Raw genomic sequence first — 15,063 nt, forward strand, 5'->3', positions numbered from 1 at the left:
TAAAATCATCAGTTCTTTGAAACCAGTGCATCACTAGGTAGCACTGCATGGCATAATGGTTGACACTGTTGCCTCACAGCCGGTAGGATCTGGGTTTATTTCTCTCAGAAGATTCTGCCACACATATATGTGTATATGTCAGGAAAAACTGCTCTTGTTAGAGTTTTGGCCTGTTCCAGCTCATTGTGAGCTCGCCCTGCTGCAGGAAAGAGACTGACCCGACACTGACCCAAAAATAACTGAGTCCGCTCCGGTTAAAACAAGGTAGTATATTCTTGTCTTGAGAGAAATGCATAAATGCCTAAATGGGCTTAACATGGTTTCAGATGAAGCGATGAGTATCATCGTTAGCCGTTATCCATTAACTTGGACACAAATATCAACTGTTTGTTGATGCATGTTTACATTCACTGGCAGCGAAGAGAATAATTGATGTTTGCATTTCAGTTAGCAGACGTTTAAACTAGTGTCATGTTGACGTTCGCACCTATTCCCCCGCCTTCTTCTTCTCCTTTTGCGTACGTCTTCTTCTATTATATTGTCACATTAGGGGATTCAGCCTCCATTTGTGGGCAAAAAGCTCTCCCATCAAAATCCTAGAGTTAAGACTTGGTTTGTGGGTAATTGCTGCAGAATATGTGTACTAGATGACTGATGTTGGTACTCTAAAAATATGAAACCACACTCAGCAGGGTTAGCTTAGCTTAGCATAAACAGGAAGTAATACTCCAAGCCATTTTTACATTTCTGCTTGGGTGCAGATTAAACATGCTGATGATGTGGTTTTAAGGGTGTCTGTAACTGTAACTGTACCATATCTGCCTGCTGTGATTGCTGTCAAACGGTGTGCAGACTCCACCTACTCAGCACACCACCATCATACACCCTCGTGGTAATGGTGCAGACCCACTGTGTTCCCCTGTCCTGCGCACCTGTGGCTCATCCCCTCATCAGCCTTTGTGACCTGCTGCCTGCCTCACCAGCTGCACCTCATTACAACCTGTTTTTGTCGGATCGCCTTAGCTTCCCCAGTTCCCTTGTCTGTTTTTGTCTGCCTGGCTGTGTAGCTGTTTGTTTCCTGTTGTTACCTTTTGACAACTGAATTTCTATGTTTCTTTTCTTTCTTGCAAGTTTACAGTAAAGTTTCTGTCACATCAAGTTCTCTACCTCTGTCTACTGCTTCGTGTCTGCAAAATTGGGTTCAAAAGTGTGACAACTGCTTTTCCACTGTTGCGGAGATGTTTTTTTGGTTTATTATTTTTTATTTTTCGTGACCATAAATGCGGATGATGCAAGATGTGGTTGTGATTTCACAAAGCAGCCGAGTGATTCCACCCTCTAGGCTTGATCCTACACATGCTTACATCATTTACACTGAATCATGTATGAAGCCAAATCTAATAATGCAATCTAAAATTGTTCCATGGTTCAATATGTTCACATGTGCATCCAGATCTTCAATCTACATTTGACTTAAACTGCAGACCGTTGTTTTTTTGCCTGTGTTATCTACAGGCAGGCGAAGTAAATGGCCATAATAACCTGATAAAGGCAATAATGTTGCGGCAACACCTGCAATTCTGCAAGTAAGTTTTTTCCATGGCTAAAATATTAGCACTTAGCATAACTTACTGCAATCAAGTTAACCTTGTTTATTATGAGCATAATCGTATTAACAAAAGATTAGTAAATGTAGCCTGAAATTTAGCATTGATGGCTGACTGTTCGTATATTTTCACCAAAAGAAAGATTTTAACATGTTAATGTATCCTCAAGAAATCCTCCAGAGTGACTGGCATTATGGGAATAATATAAATCATTTGGCCTTTTCCCACTTATTCTTTTCCTGAATACGTCACTTCACCGTGAACCTACTGGGTAAAAGGTCTCGTCCAGTCTTTGGCGAGGATCATCCCCTACTGTTAGATTTCCTTTTCTCTGTTTGCCCTCATAATTCAGATTTAATCCTTTGAAGCGCACACAGCCAGGCTTCGAGGACTGAATGCATGCTCCTCCCCCAAGCTGCTCAGTGATGTTTAAGAACAGATTTCTGGGTTAAATGGGAAGTCAAGCAAAGATTTTTTTTATTATTTGTCTATATGTTTTGGATTCAGAGGCAGATATCTGAGCAGTGATTACAAATGATCATTTTCGGAAGGACTGATTCCAAATATCAGTGAAGTGTAAAGTGTGAGCAATAATCTATTTAGATAATTTAAATATATATTACGCCCTATGAATGTGTGCGCCTTCAGCAAGTCAGCCAAAAACAACCAGAGGCCAACCAGGAAGTGCGGCTTAACAATAGACAATGCATGCACACACACACACACACCTCTAAATAAACACTGCAGACATCTGTTCCCAGGCAATCCTCTTGGATTTACATTTAAACTAAGATGACAGATATGAACCACAACCATAAGCAGTAAAATAAAAAGCACTGCAGAAATTGGTAATGGTGATAGTGGTTTTATGCTAATCTACCCAATAGTTGTGAGCACATTTGTGAGACTCATGGTGGCGCTATAGAAAAATCAGCAGCTTTTATCCTCTGGGGACCATGAATGTCTGCTCTCAATTTTCAAGGCAATCCATCGCACAGTTGAGATATTTCAGATGTCAGCGTGTCTTTATCTTACAGACAAACAGATATCAAGCAGTGTGTTACATTATTGTGTGGCTTTCAGAGCTTTTCCTCCATTAACAGAGAGCAGCTAGAAATCCCCTCGCCATCTATTACACACAGCATCATGAAGACATGTCAGAAATGCAAGGACCAGCTTTTACCACTAAAAGCTATAGTCCAGCAATCAATTGCGTGGTCTAACAGAGCCCCAGCTGTTCCCCGCGAAGTAATCCATTCTTAAGGGTGTGTATTCTTTTTAAAGGCCGCTCGCTGCTTTGACAGACGAGAACGGCCACAATGAGCCGGCGCTCCATCACCAGGAGAGAAGCGGAGGCAGAGGATTGCATTATAACTGACAGACAATTGCCTGACCACCCGCCAGTTGCTCGGACTGACAATGTTCGATATTTTGAAGATGGCGGTCGATGTTAGAACCTTTAAATTAAACACAAGGTCCTCTGGGACAACACTCCAATACATCTCACTAGGAGAACGAGGCACGCCGCCACACCGCAGCCCTCTGCTCCGCTCCGCTCTGCGTCTCGTCTGGACCGAAGACGTCAGCTGTGTGAAATGCTTGGAAATGGATGAATGCCTGCGCAAGATGTGCATGTTTTTGCTGATTTTATCATCGGCTTGTCACGTGCAGCAGTTCAAATCTTACACCTCTGGAATTGAAATCAAGACATATATGAAAGAACCGTGGTGTGAGACGCAGACAAGCTGCCGCTAACGCAGCCACTCTCCCCAGCGTCCTGCACACTTTCTTTGCTTGTGTTTTTCTTTGACTATTTTCAATTACTCGTGGAGGTACTATCCCCTTCCTTGATCTATCCACAACATTGTTATCTTACTCTGCTACTTATAATATGTTTACTCATCCTGATGAATTCAATTACATCTTTTCAGAGGAAATTACTGTGGGGGTGGCTCAGCCTGCCAGAGGTCAACACTAACTGTGAATACTAAAACTACTCCTCCAAACACATTACACAGCCTATTACCTGCTGCTTTTCACACAGCACTCGCCAACCCCACATAAGCCTTTCCACTGCCACAGATGAAATGCTTTCTAGATGGGATGTGGCATGGAGAAGAGGGGAAGAGAGCTGGAGCTGTCCCCAGGCCTAATCGTTTCAGAGAGCCATCCCCACTGCAGCGGCAAAACACGCCAGTCCTGATTAGGGAGGTGTGTACATGGCCAGGCAGAGCGTGAAAGGTGTGGAAAGGAGGCTTGGCCTTGGGGAAGCTCACCACGCCGACTCTTTTTTCCCAGCCGATCGATAAGGCGCAAGGCCGAAGGCAAAGGATGTAGAAGTAAACCCGGCGATGTACTGCCTCGACGAAGTGGTAGACATCGCTTCATTTAGGGTTTTGCTGGAGAGGTATTCTTCACTTGGAATAAATTAAATGCGTGTAGCCCCGCCCGATTCGGCGAGGCGCAGTTTCTGAGTCCATTGCCTTCCCCGCAGGAAGTCGTGCCCCGAGTCCTCCGCTTTGAGAGGGAGACTTCATAAATGGGGCGGCTCCGGGTGCCTGCTGCAGATCCAGAGGAATTTCCTGTCCTGCGCCGAGAATACAGGTTGACAATTTCATTGTAAACCCGCTACTTTAAATCTCCGAGGAGATGATTGTGTTGAGACAAAGCGCGGGCTGTTGGAGAAACCTCCCACGTAATTATCTAAGTGCTATAACCCATTTCAGGTCTATCCGCACTGTCAAACTGATTAAACAAACAAGACGGGAGACGCTATCAGGGAAAAGGCCAGTTTCAGTTTTGTTTTCCATGCATTGTTAGATTTTTTAAATGCTGCACTGTACTGTGTATGTTTATTTACCCTTCCTGTGCTCCCCAAGTGAAGTAAAGCATCATAATGCAATACGGCCGAGCAAGTTTTTACGGAGGAATTCATAACTAGTTCCCTAATAACAAACCAAAGACACCAACATATTCAGAGCACACACAGCCTACATTAATATTCATATCCACATGTCATATATTATACAGATAGACTAGATGCTAAGCTAAGGAAGCACATGCTGGTATATTGTAATACATACAGCGCTTAGTTATTGGTTTAAGAGCGTTTGATAAAGCTTATTCTTCATCAGTGGTGTCACAGGGAGCTGTGGGTCCTTCAGTCCTCCCTCTCTGATCTCACCAACTTCATCTCTAAAGCTGCATCAGCTCTTCATCGCTGAAGCAACAACAGCGGCTCGCAACAGGAATTCGAGTTAATTCAACACGCAGCCAAATCTACCCATTTTTTAAAAATTATTATTCTAAACGAACACCTTAGAACAATTTAGAAGGACTCGACTCTCACCAGAGGGAAATTTGTGGCCTCAACACCGTCTCTCAACAACAGTTCCGCACCGCTGAGTTCCACTAGCATTAATTAAGTCCCTAAATGGTGCGCACTGAAATGTGTTTTTTTTTAAGATTTGTCAGTGATGAATTTGAAGCTTTGCCTAATATGCAAAGTAACAAGCTGGCGTGTAGTGCTCCTGTGTTAGCTCACTGCAGGCCAGGTAAATATTCATTTCACCTCGACAGTTCACAGCGGTTGATGCAACACATCCTCATATCTAAATGACTGACTTGCCACTTAAATCCTCAAGCCAGTAGCATGTGTCTGTTGGCATGCAGTAAAAGGGGCGCTACAAAGGAAATTAAATTCTTTGCAGGGTTATTTCTGAGTGCACCTTTGTGCACAAATCACTGATTTAGGTTCAACGCTAAGCGTCCAACAAGAACTAGGAAGTTAACTGTAGCCAAAAATATGCAGCAAACATTTAGCATTTCTGCTAACAGCTAACATGCCAAAACAAATCTTCTGTATGTGGGGCTCTGCTAACGTAGCAAGATGCTAACTGTCAGTCATCTGTAAGAGGTGTGATGCAGGGCTGGAATAAAAGCTTTGGTTCTTGCGGCCTTGAGGAACAGTGAAGTGTTTGCTGAGGACTGCGCTGTTTTTTCGCCCGTCTCTTGTGCTGCTGGACTGTGCTGTTGTTCCTCGAACCGAGCACGCTTTGTGAAAGCAGTTTGTGTTTGGGCTGAATTCCCCAGAAAAAACTCATGAGAGACTATTTACTATCTCCCAGCCTGCTCTCCAGCAGTTCATCATTATCTGTTATATAACTCTTGATTTTGACTGCTTATTAACAGTTCATTAACTATCAGGTCATTCCTGTTTCTTTCCTCTCTTGTTCTTTAGTAGCTACTCACAATTTTGTGTACCATATTGTAAATTGTCTTTTTTAAAGATATTGTTTGCAAGACTACACTTTATTTACCTGGGATTAGACTGACTAGAGTGTAGGTGCTCAACAAATGAATGCACAAAAAGCAATTTATTTATTATTAAAACTGTCATATATATTGTTGCTGTATGCTCTCTGTGTCTCAGTTATGCCTTTCTACAGGGATTAAAAGCATCATTTTGCGAGCCAGTATTGTAAAAGCATATGTTTTTGTTGATGTTGTTTTATTTACGGATCTCAAAAATATGGTATATAAAAATGAATTATAGTCTGCATAAATATACAGCATGTAACAGGCATTCTGCAAGGAAAAACATGAAAAAGCCCATTTAAGTATCTGTTCTCTGTGCTGCAGAACAGAAAAGTTTTAATTAGTTAGTTTACCTCAAAACAGGGACAGCAAAATGTTCAATTACTCTTGAGCAATAGAACGCCAACGACACTCATCTCCGAGTTTGCCTTCAGATGAACCAAAAAGCAAAATGTTAAATAAAACAGCAAAATGAGGAAAGAGAACCTGACAAAGATAAAAAAAAAAATATCACCCTATTTTTGGATCTGTGGCAAAAAATTAAACCATGTGTCCACCACTTCATGTTCTCTGCATCTGAATTTTAATATAGAACTGCAGATTTAGCTGACATACTGCCTAGAGTTAGTGAGAACACCAGGCATTATTTTCTACAGGGTAAAACCAGCTGTTGGAGAGCCATGCCAAGCAAAACAGTGAGGAAATCCAAAAAGATCCTTGAAAAAATACGCTTTTCTTTTGACAAATAAAGCTCCATACTTTTGAGGAAGAAAATATACGAGGCGACGACTCAAATTAGGATGCACAGAACATTCTCACTGAGCGAGAGAGGCATTTGCACATGAAGAGTCGAAAATGAGTCGCATTCAGCCAAGCTGTGAGCTCCACCTAGGAGGCAGTGAAAGAGACCGAGACAGGCACAGAGAGGGGCTGAGGCAGGCAGGCGCCAAGCCTTGAAGAGGGGCATTCTGGCATAATGACTCTCATTTACCATTGACAGGCCTTGGGAAAGTTAAACTAATTATGACAGCACACAGATGCTGAATAGCCCTTGATGAAGTTAATCACTGGCAATCCAACAAACAGGTGTTGGATGATTTCTGTTACCTCCCATGGAATTATAGGATGTTCAGATTTTTCCAGTGTCCCACACAAAGCAACAATCCACCCTAAATGTGCGGTTTTATTCCCACGATCGTGGCAATTTTCATGAACGTTTGTGCATATGAACGCCTCCAGTGCCGGGAAACAGAAATCTAGCGTTTCCCGGCACGGCATGTTAAGCGCACACAGAATGTCTTTTTGAGAGATGAAATGAACTTCATTCCACTGTGGTAACAGGTGTCAATACAAAAGCGGGCCACACACAGGAATCACCCTGTGCGAGTTCAATATCTCAGTTGCCGTCAGTGGTGCAGCTTTAATATGCTCCTCTTCCAATAATGACCTCAAATCAAGCGTGATAGGGTGCAGGGCTTTTCAGTTTGTTTTGTCCTTTTCATTTTAGGATCATAGACTTAAACAGGGCAAATAGAATGTTCATCTCCATTTGGACTGGATGCTAAATTGTCGTTTTATCCAATCTAAATAGCAAAATGTCACAATAATATATAACATCATTCAGATATTGGCAATCTACTGATCCAATATGAGACATGACAAGTAATTTTGTGTTCTGGAGCAACGAGGACTCGCAGAATTCACAAAACACATACTCGAAACCAACAGTGGCATGTCAATGAGAGCTCTGTCAACCAAGAGGAGATCATAATTCATGTAATGAGCTTCAGGAGACATAAAATATGCCTTTCTCCGACTCCCAGATCACTGCAGATCTTTGTTAACAGTCGGCGATAATGTGTAAACATAAAGATAATAGGCTCGGCTGAATGTCATTAAATCGTGCAAAACTTCAAGTGCAGCACCAGGACAAACAAAAACTCTCCTCACTGATAGGATGCATGATTAGCTATTAAATATCTGTCAGGATTTTATTAGATGTGCTAATTTGAGTACTGTGCTTCATAAAGAGTGAATAGGAAACAAGCGCAAAAATCACGATGATAACTCTTTAAGTTAATGTGGATTCGGTTCGCTGATCTTTTTGAAGCAGTTGGGAATGCTTCAACATGGGGATGTCCGGGAGGAACTGGGAGATGAGACGTATATGGTTTATGCTCCTTTAACTTTTTGCACTACAGAATCTGGCTTCGCTCAGAGCTGTAGTAGTAACAGCTACATCTGATAGCATGCTTTATATATGAAAGTAAATGTGATTGATACCTCTTAAGACGAGTTCAAGCTGTTGCCTTCAGGTTGTCTATTCAGCTTCATGTGTCTAGCAAGTTCTCTCTCTTTGTTCCTTGGAGATTTGGGCTGAGATAATGAAAAGTCTGCGGCGTTCTCGCTCAGCACTAAGTGAGACTTGTTGCACTTTGGTAATCACATCCTCGAAACACTGCTGCCGGTTGCCGTGGCTCCATTTATCACGCCACACACACCTCACCAATGCACAAACCTTCACCATTCTTTATTTTTGAATTCGCATGAGTGAGTGCTGTTTTCATTTAGATCAGATTTTATATTAATGGATGTATTTATTCTGTTTACCCGTTTATGGCATGAGACAAACTGCAGTTTTAATGTGTGATTTCTGTGGAGCTAATACAACGAGTATCTTTGAGTAATTTTACAGTTGCACACCGCCTGACTTGTGTGTCGAAACCATGCAAACTCCGCACCGAACCGGTGAGTCACGGCCATTTCCGCAACACGAGCGAAGGCTGGAGGACAAACGGAATGAAAGTGCCTCATGAAAGGAATGGGGCAGATTTAAGGGGTGGCTATTTTATGTTTCTTGTTGTTTTTGCAGTTAGAGGTGTGCATAAAGAACTGAGAGGTCCTGATCAGAATTTTAATCATCCTCCTTCAAATAGGGTTTCTGTCTCTCTCTCTATCTGCAAAATGACCCCTTTTTATCAATGTGAAAAATTAAATGGATACAAGGCTTGACCAAGTGATTTGAAGAGCAGCATTATTAGTTACAACCATGGTGCCTACAGTCCTGTCATTGTATTTTTTTCAACTTAATCTGTTGCTAATTACCTCTTGCATGCTTGAATGTTTTGCCGACTATCTGATGCTTAACATATGAAAGAAATATTTGATGCTAAAAATGAAATTCGAAGACCAGGACACGCTTTGCAAGAAATGCTTTCTACCACATATGAAAGTCTGAAATCCATCTGCTCGCACATTTTTCCCAGACTTTGAAAAGGTATGAAAAGCTCAAGTCTGAAAAAGTTGACATTTTTAATTGCACGGTGTTTAATAATGGCTACTACAGCGTCAGCCCTACACATGTGATCTGGACAGTTCAGGACATTGTTTTTCACAATGCCTGAATACTTCATGATAATTACATTGCACACAGGGTACATAAAGATCTAATCAGCTGTTAGACATTAGTGTAACAGCTGCCTGAATTTGCACTGCAAATAGAAATAGACATAGAATAGAAAACATAGGGAGCCATATAACTTGGATGCAGGAGAAAAATTACCCCGCTGTTAAGGAACAATCAGTCATTTGTAATTCAAACAACAATTGAACAGGTCATTTGCAAAAACTGATAAGCACCATTAATGAAATGAATAAACCAACACCAATTTGATTGATATTTCCTGGAATAAACATGATTGAGGAAAGTAAGTAGAGACTGAGATGTTTTGTCTGTTTTATTAAATGAATCCCTCAATTACTAAGCTGTATTTATTACTGAAATGAAGGGAAAATGACTGAATGAATGTGCACGCTGCTGACGGGAAATTCGTGGCACAGTTCCCTAATTTTAGTAAAGTGTCTCCCTGTGTTGTTCCCTGTGCTCATGACAGTGAAAAGGATGGATGGGTGTTTGTATTCCCTGCTAGGTAACAGACTGAAGCAAGTTCACAACAACAGGCTGTGCCACAAACCAGAGATTAAGACCTCTGCGGAGAAAACAAAAAAACAAAAAAAAAAAACACCCTCTCTCGCTCTCGCTCATGTCTGCGCATTCAGAACTTCTCACAGCGGTAAACCATCACAACCATGAGAATTAAAAATTTAAATGGCTCACCTTGGAGAATTTACTGAGACGTGAGCATTTGCTGGCGAAGCAACAGCAAAGAAATCACTAATGGAAGCTGTTAAATTCTACTTTACTCTAAAAAAAATAGTGCACTGTGCATTTTTCCTCTCCCTTGAGTTTTGAGCAGGGAGCGAACAGTGCAGGTGTGTTCGATTGTGACTCCTGGTACATCCACTACTAAGCACTACGGTACAGTGCTCCATTTCTGACTGTGCGCCTATTCAAACTAGTAAATTAAACATTAAACTAAATGAAATGTCTTGTGACGGTGTTGGGCTATATCACAAATCACTGGATGTGCACTTTGTTGCAGGCTCTGAAACTCAGTATTGGAGCGAGGCAGCACCTTTCCTCCACTAGATGTTCAATCGGCGGATGTTTTGTTCAGAGTGTAAAATGTTGTTTCAGGCATTGGTCCAGAATTGCCCCTCAGTTTTTTTATGGGGTGAGACGTAATGACTGAAACAGCCCAGCCAATGTGAATTCATTTTCACAATTATTACATTGTTTAGTCATCAGTCCCAGTGTGCTCATTTTCAACATGAAGCAGACTTCTTACATAAAAGCCTTCATCAAAATAGGACCCAGCATCCAATTTACTGCCATTTATTTTTTCTCATGTCAAAGGCTGTGTTACAATATTAGTGTTAAATGATGATGTCAGCTGCAAATTCTTATTTCTAATATTGAACATCTACTTATTATTATTATTCACATGTCATCACTCATATCCCGCATGCCCATGTCCACTGCATGTCCAGCAGCTTGACAAAGAAGAGACATAGATCGCCACAAAGCGGGGACGTGACGGTGAGACTGTGCACACAAGTTGAACCACAAATAGACCAATATAGTTCGAATGATGAAGAGAAGGCGTACAATAGGGAAATAAATTAGGACAAGGCCGCTGTGCATGAATCCTTCCACAGGCACTCAACTGTGTCAAACAGCTTGGTCAATAATCTTCAGCAATTCCTGAGGATTAGGGTCTTATTACCGAGCACCGTCTGTCACACAGACCTCGGTGCCCAAACATGTCACTCTCTTCTCGCTGCTAAATTCATCCCATTATGCAGAATATGCTTCAGGATCGTGTTTGTGGATGTCTTATTAAGTTTCTTCTGTTATTTTTTTCCCCCTGCATGGGTTGCCTTCATGCTATATATGGGACCAAGTATGTGTGTGTGTGTGTCTTTGTGTGTGTGTATGTGTGTGTGTGCAGTTTGAGCAATCTAAAGAGGTTCTGTAAGTTGTGATTGGCAGTAAACCGTTATGCAACTGACTGCTAAACACATTACACCCAGTGGCAAGATGTGATGATCTACAACTTGTAAATAACTGAACACTGTGTGCGAGTATGGAGCCAACTGGAAGCTGGTTTCCATGCATGCTTTTAATCCAGCGTTTAAATGACCTCTGTGGTTAAAGCAGCAGTTTACAACACGTGCAGATAATTAATGGAAGTATCTTTGTAGTCAACTTTCAACCCAGTGGTGTTGTCCTTTCTTGATTTAAACCGGCACATTGACAACTTGCTGTGGAATAAATCGCTCCACCATCCGCACTTGTAGATCTGACAGTAAAACCCGATGCCGCTGCCCGGCACTCAGCTCTCGCCTCATATAGTTTGAAGTGCACCGAACAATCCCGGCGAAGTGCGCATAAGACCCAAGTTCTTACCTTGTCCACGGATTTGGGCCACGGCTGCAGCCAGAACCAGAAGCGCCACGAAGGTCTTGGATTGGCAGCCCAGTCTCACACACATGTTTACGAAAGTGGAAGCGGCTCTTCGCGTAGCCACGGAACGCGTCCCTGTGTTGGAAAAGAATACTTCCACGGCTAAAAAAAAAAAAAAAGAAAAAAGAAAAAAGAAAATCAACAAGAACAACAAGCAAGGCGAGATTATTATTTGAACGTCTGCGGAGCACAAAGCGAGCCGTGCGCCTCGCCGTGGCACTTCCTCCACGATTCGCAGAGGGGAGACGGCGGAGGATCACGCAGAGAAAGGCGGAGATCCCGTTTTAATTCGGACGCTCGGTGAGCGGGTTCCTGGCGGTGTGAGCAGGCGGCGCATGGAGAGAGAGAAAGCAGCCGAGGCTTCAGCACCGCGGACAGCTCCTAGCGTCGGCTGCTGGAACAGCCTCCTCAAACTTACTCAGGGGGAAGTGCTGGACCCTGCGCCTCCTGCCCGTACTCTCACTCGACACAGTCATCTTGCACATTTATGCTTTTTTTCAAGCATTTTTACGCATTTGTCAGCTGTTTTCAGTCACAATGAGGTTAAAATGTGCAGGAAAGAGGGGGTTATTCCAGGCAGGCCAATCTAATGCTGCTGTTGAGGCTCACTTATGACAATCACCAACAAACTGGGTGTTTTTATTCATCTAAACACACTTACTGAGATCAAGACTGACCTGTGCACAAGAGAGTGTGTGCAGTGTGAGCAGTCCATACATTTGACACACATGGAACAGTGTTACACGTTCAAAAAAGAGGGGAGGGGGGGCACAAGCAGCATTGAGTTTGGTAAGATTTTAAAGCCCTAGCTGTGAGGGGCGTAATATTTAAAATCAGTTTTCAGTTCTGTTTGGGCCTGCAGTATAAATGAAGTTAAAATATCCGAGCATTATCGTGAATGTATCGGGGTGTGATCAGAGAGCAGAGGCAGTTTTTGAAAAAGAGCTTCAAAGATAAAAAACTGCACGGTGCGACTCCCCTCTGTCAAGAGGAGCAGCCCACCTTTTTATATAAGACACAATGTTGAGTGGGCAATTCATCACTTGTGATAAAGCGCAGCGCACTGTGATGAAGGTGGAGGGAGAGGCGTGCGTGTGTACAGTATCAGCTCAAAAACAGAATGGTAAGCAGAACAGTCAGAGGAAAACCTCATTTGTTTCTGTGCTTCAATCAGATGTCCCACATGGAGCTTTAAAGTGAGTCTGTTATCTAGCCAGACGCCTAAATTTAGCGTCGACCATTCTTTTGCCCTCGAGTCAGGACTTTTTTCTTTAGTCCCGTTCCCGGTTAACCTCAGACCCTGCTGTGCATGACGAGCCCTGAGGTGAGACGTTCCTCAGGTGCTGGAAATAATCATGCCATGCTCTGAGTCTCCTAGGCCACTTTTTTTTTCTTTTTTTTTTTCGGTCCCTTTTCTAGGTTCACTTTATGACTCAGGGCTGTATCTATTTGCCATTGACGGATGTCTCCCAGGTGCTTGCAGGAGAACTTTATTTGTAATGAATAGAGTGAGGTTCTTAAATTAGTTCCTGCAGCTGAAGCATAACCAGCAGATACAGAATTTGGAGGCAAAATAGTGACAATGAAACAAATGAAGCAATGAGCAAGAGCTCCTACAAGCCCTGAGGGCAGCTGCTGGGAGGCTGGGCCCGGCCTCTGACGTCCCTGTGGAGCCTGCAAGTGAAAAGATCGATGAAGTGTTACATCATCGTTCTCCTAACAGCAATTAATCAGAGTAAGTTTAGACATCAAATAGTTGCTTTCATTCATTTATAATGTTATCGTGTCGTCTACGTATGACAAAAGTGATTATTCAGAAATAACTAGAACGATAAGTTTGTTGAAATATGCTCTCCCCTTATCTACGATGCTTATCATTACACCCCCTTTAGTTATCTAGGTCATATTAGCCCGCTATATCAAAAGAGCCTTAATATAGGCAGGAAAATAATTGCTACGTGCCCACATTCTGTTCATCCAGTCAGTAACTTCTACACAAGTGATGCATGAACAATGATGGGTGGAACTCACCGTCTACAGGAAGAAATAAGCGAGGAAGCATGCTACTTTTCAGCACGGTTTCCTATGCTGCCGCGTTGCACTCCGTCACCCGGATAGATGAAGATACAGCGGGTTGATGTGCATTCACAGGCAAGCGTGTTGTGCAAGACAGAGCAAAACAGCATCAAAATAAAAGCAATTAGAAGACGAGAATAGAGATGGGGTTGGGTGTGGGGAATAAAGGCGCTGGGAGAGAAACACGCTCTGATTTTATTGAAAACACTAAAGGTGTATGTGTAAGCAGATGCTATTTCAAAACAAGACCACTCGTTCTAAAAATAAGAGGTGCACTGTGGAGCAGTGGAATGTACATCTGTTCTCTCAGTTCCACAGTGTCCCTCCATAAGCCAACTGCGATGTGTTATTACCAGCCGACGGATGAATCTCCCTCTTTTCTTTCACACCTCTGGCCCCAAAGGTTCAACTGCAATGGATTAAGGGCCGTCTTATTTCAGGAATATCATGTATGTAATCATCATTCCACACAGACTCATTTCTTCCCCCCCTTTATTCTCCTTTTTTGCCTTTTTCATGTTGACTTTTCTTTCAGGTTCCATTTGACTTTGTCTCACTTTGCCTCCGTCCGTCGCCCTCTGTCACTGCACCAACGTCTCTCTCTTTTCCTTCTAAATTTATCTCTGTTTCCCCCCCATATCCCCGAGCATGGGACACTCCTTGCATCACTCCTATACTCCCTCCGGACACACTCAGAAAAGGCTCTAATAGTGCAACTTTCCCTTTAGTGAAGCTCGGTGGAGCCATAAAGCAGCCCTGAGGTCTAGTTGGCAGCCAGATGGTTGCAGCCGAGCTTTCATTCTGCTAATGGGTAGGGGGGCAGAGCAGTTAATGAAAATCAGACCCTTGAAATGAAATGACCAATGTACCAAGGTAATGAGGCACACATCGGCGGCAAGCCTTTACAAGCATTAAGGTAATCTTAGATGGCAGGATTATGTAAAAAATATCCTGTGATGACTGTTCATTGCATAGCTAAGGACTGATTATTACACAGCCTGTTCAGCTAACAAACGCACTGCTACTGGCTCAGAGCGCTGTCTGTGATATTTAGATTGACTGGCCCGGCTAAGTGCTTCATCCAAGCAAGGCTGCGTGTCAAATGCTATCAATGAGTCTCTGCCCACGTAGCATTACAACCCACAAATTACAGCCCATATTACAGTCACAGACAGTGACGATATCACAGTCACAGGG

General features: G+C 42.7%; 1 protein-coding gene across 1 annotated transcript in view; it reads right to left on the reverse strand.

Moving 5' to 3' along the window:
• Positions 1-11,818, reverse strand: part of sez6a (seizure related 6 homolog a) — an 82,005-nt gene extending 70,187 nt beyond the window's left edge. The window contains exon 1 of the mRNA XM_041952724.1: positions 11,734-11,818. Coding sequence (XP_041808658.1) covers positions 11,734-11,818 — 85 coding nt within the window. The remainder of the gene's footprint in view (positions 1-11,733) is intronic.
• Positions 11,819-15,063: the final 3,245 nt, after the last annotated feature.

The sequence above is a fragment of the Chelmon rostratus genome, chromosome 14, assembly GCF_017976325.1.
Source record: "Chelmon rostratus isolate fCheRos1 chromosome 14, fCheRos1.pri, whole genome shotgun sequence".
NCBI classification, from domain to species: Eukaryota; Metazoa; Chordata; class Actinopteri; order Chaetodontiformes; family Chaetodontidae; genus Chelmon; species Chelmon rostratus.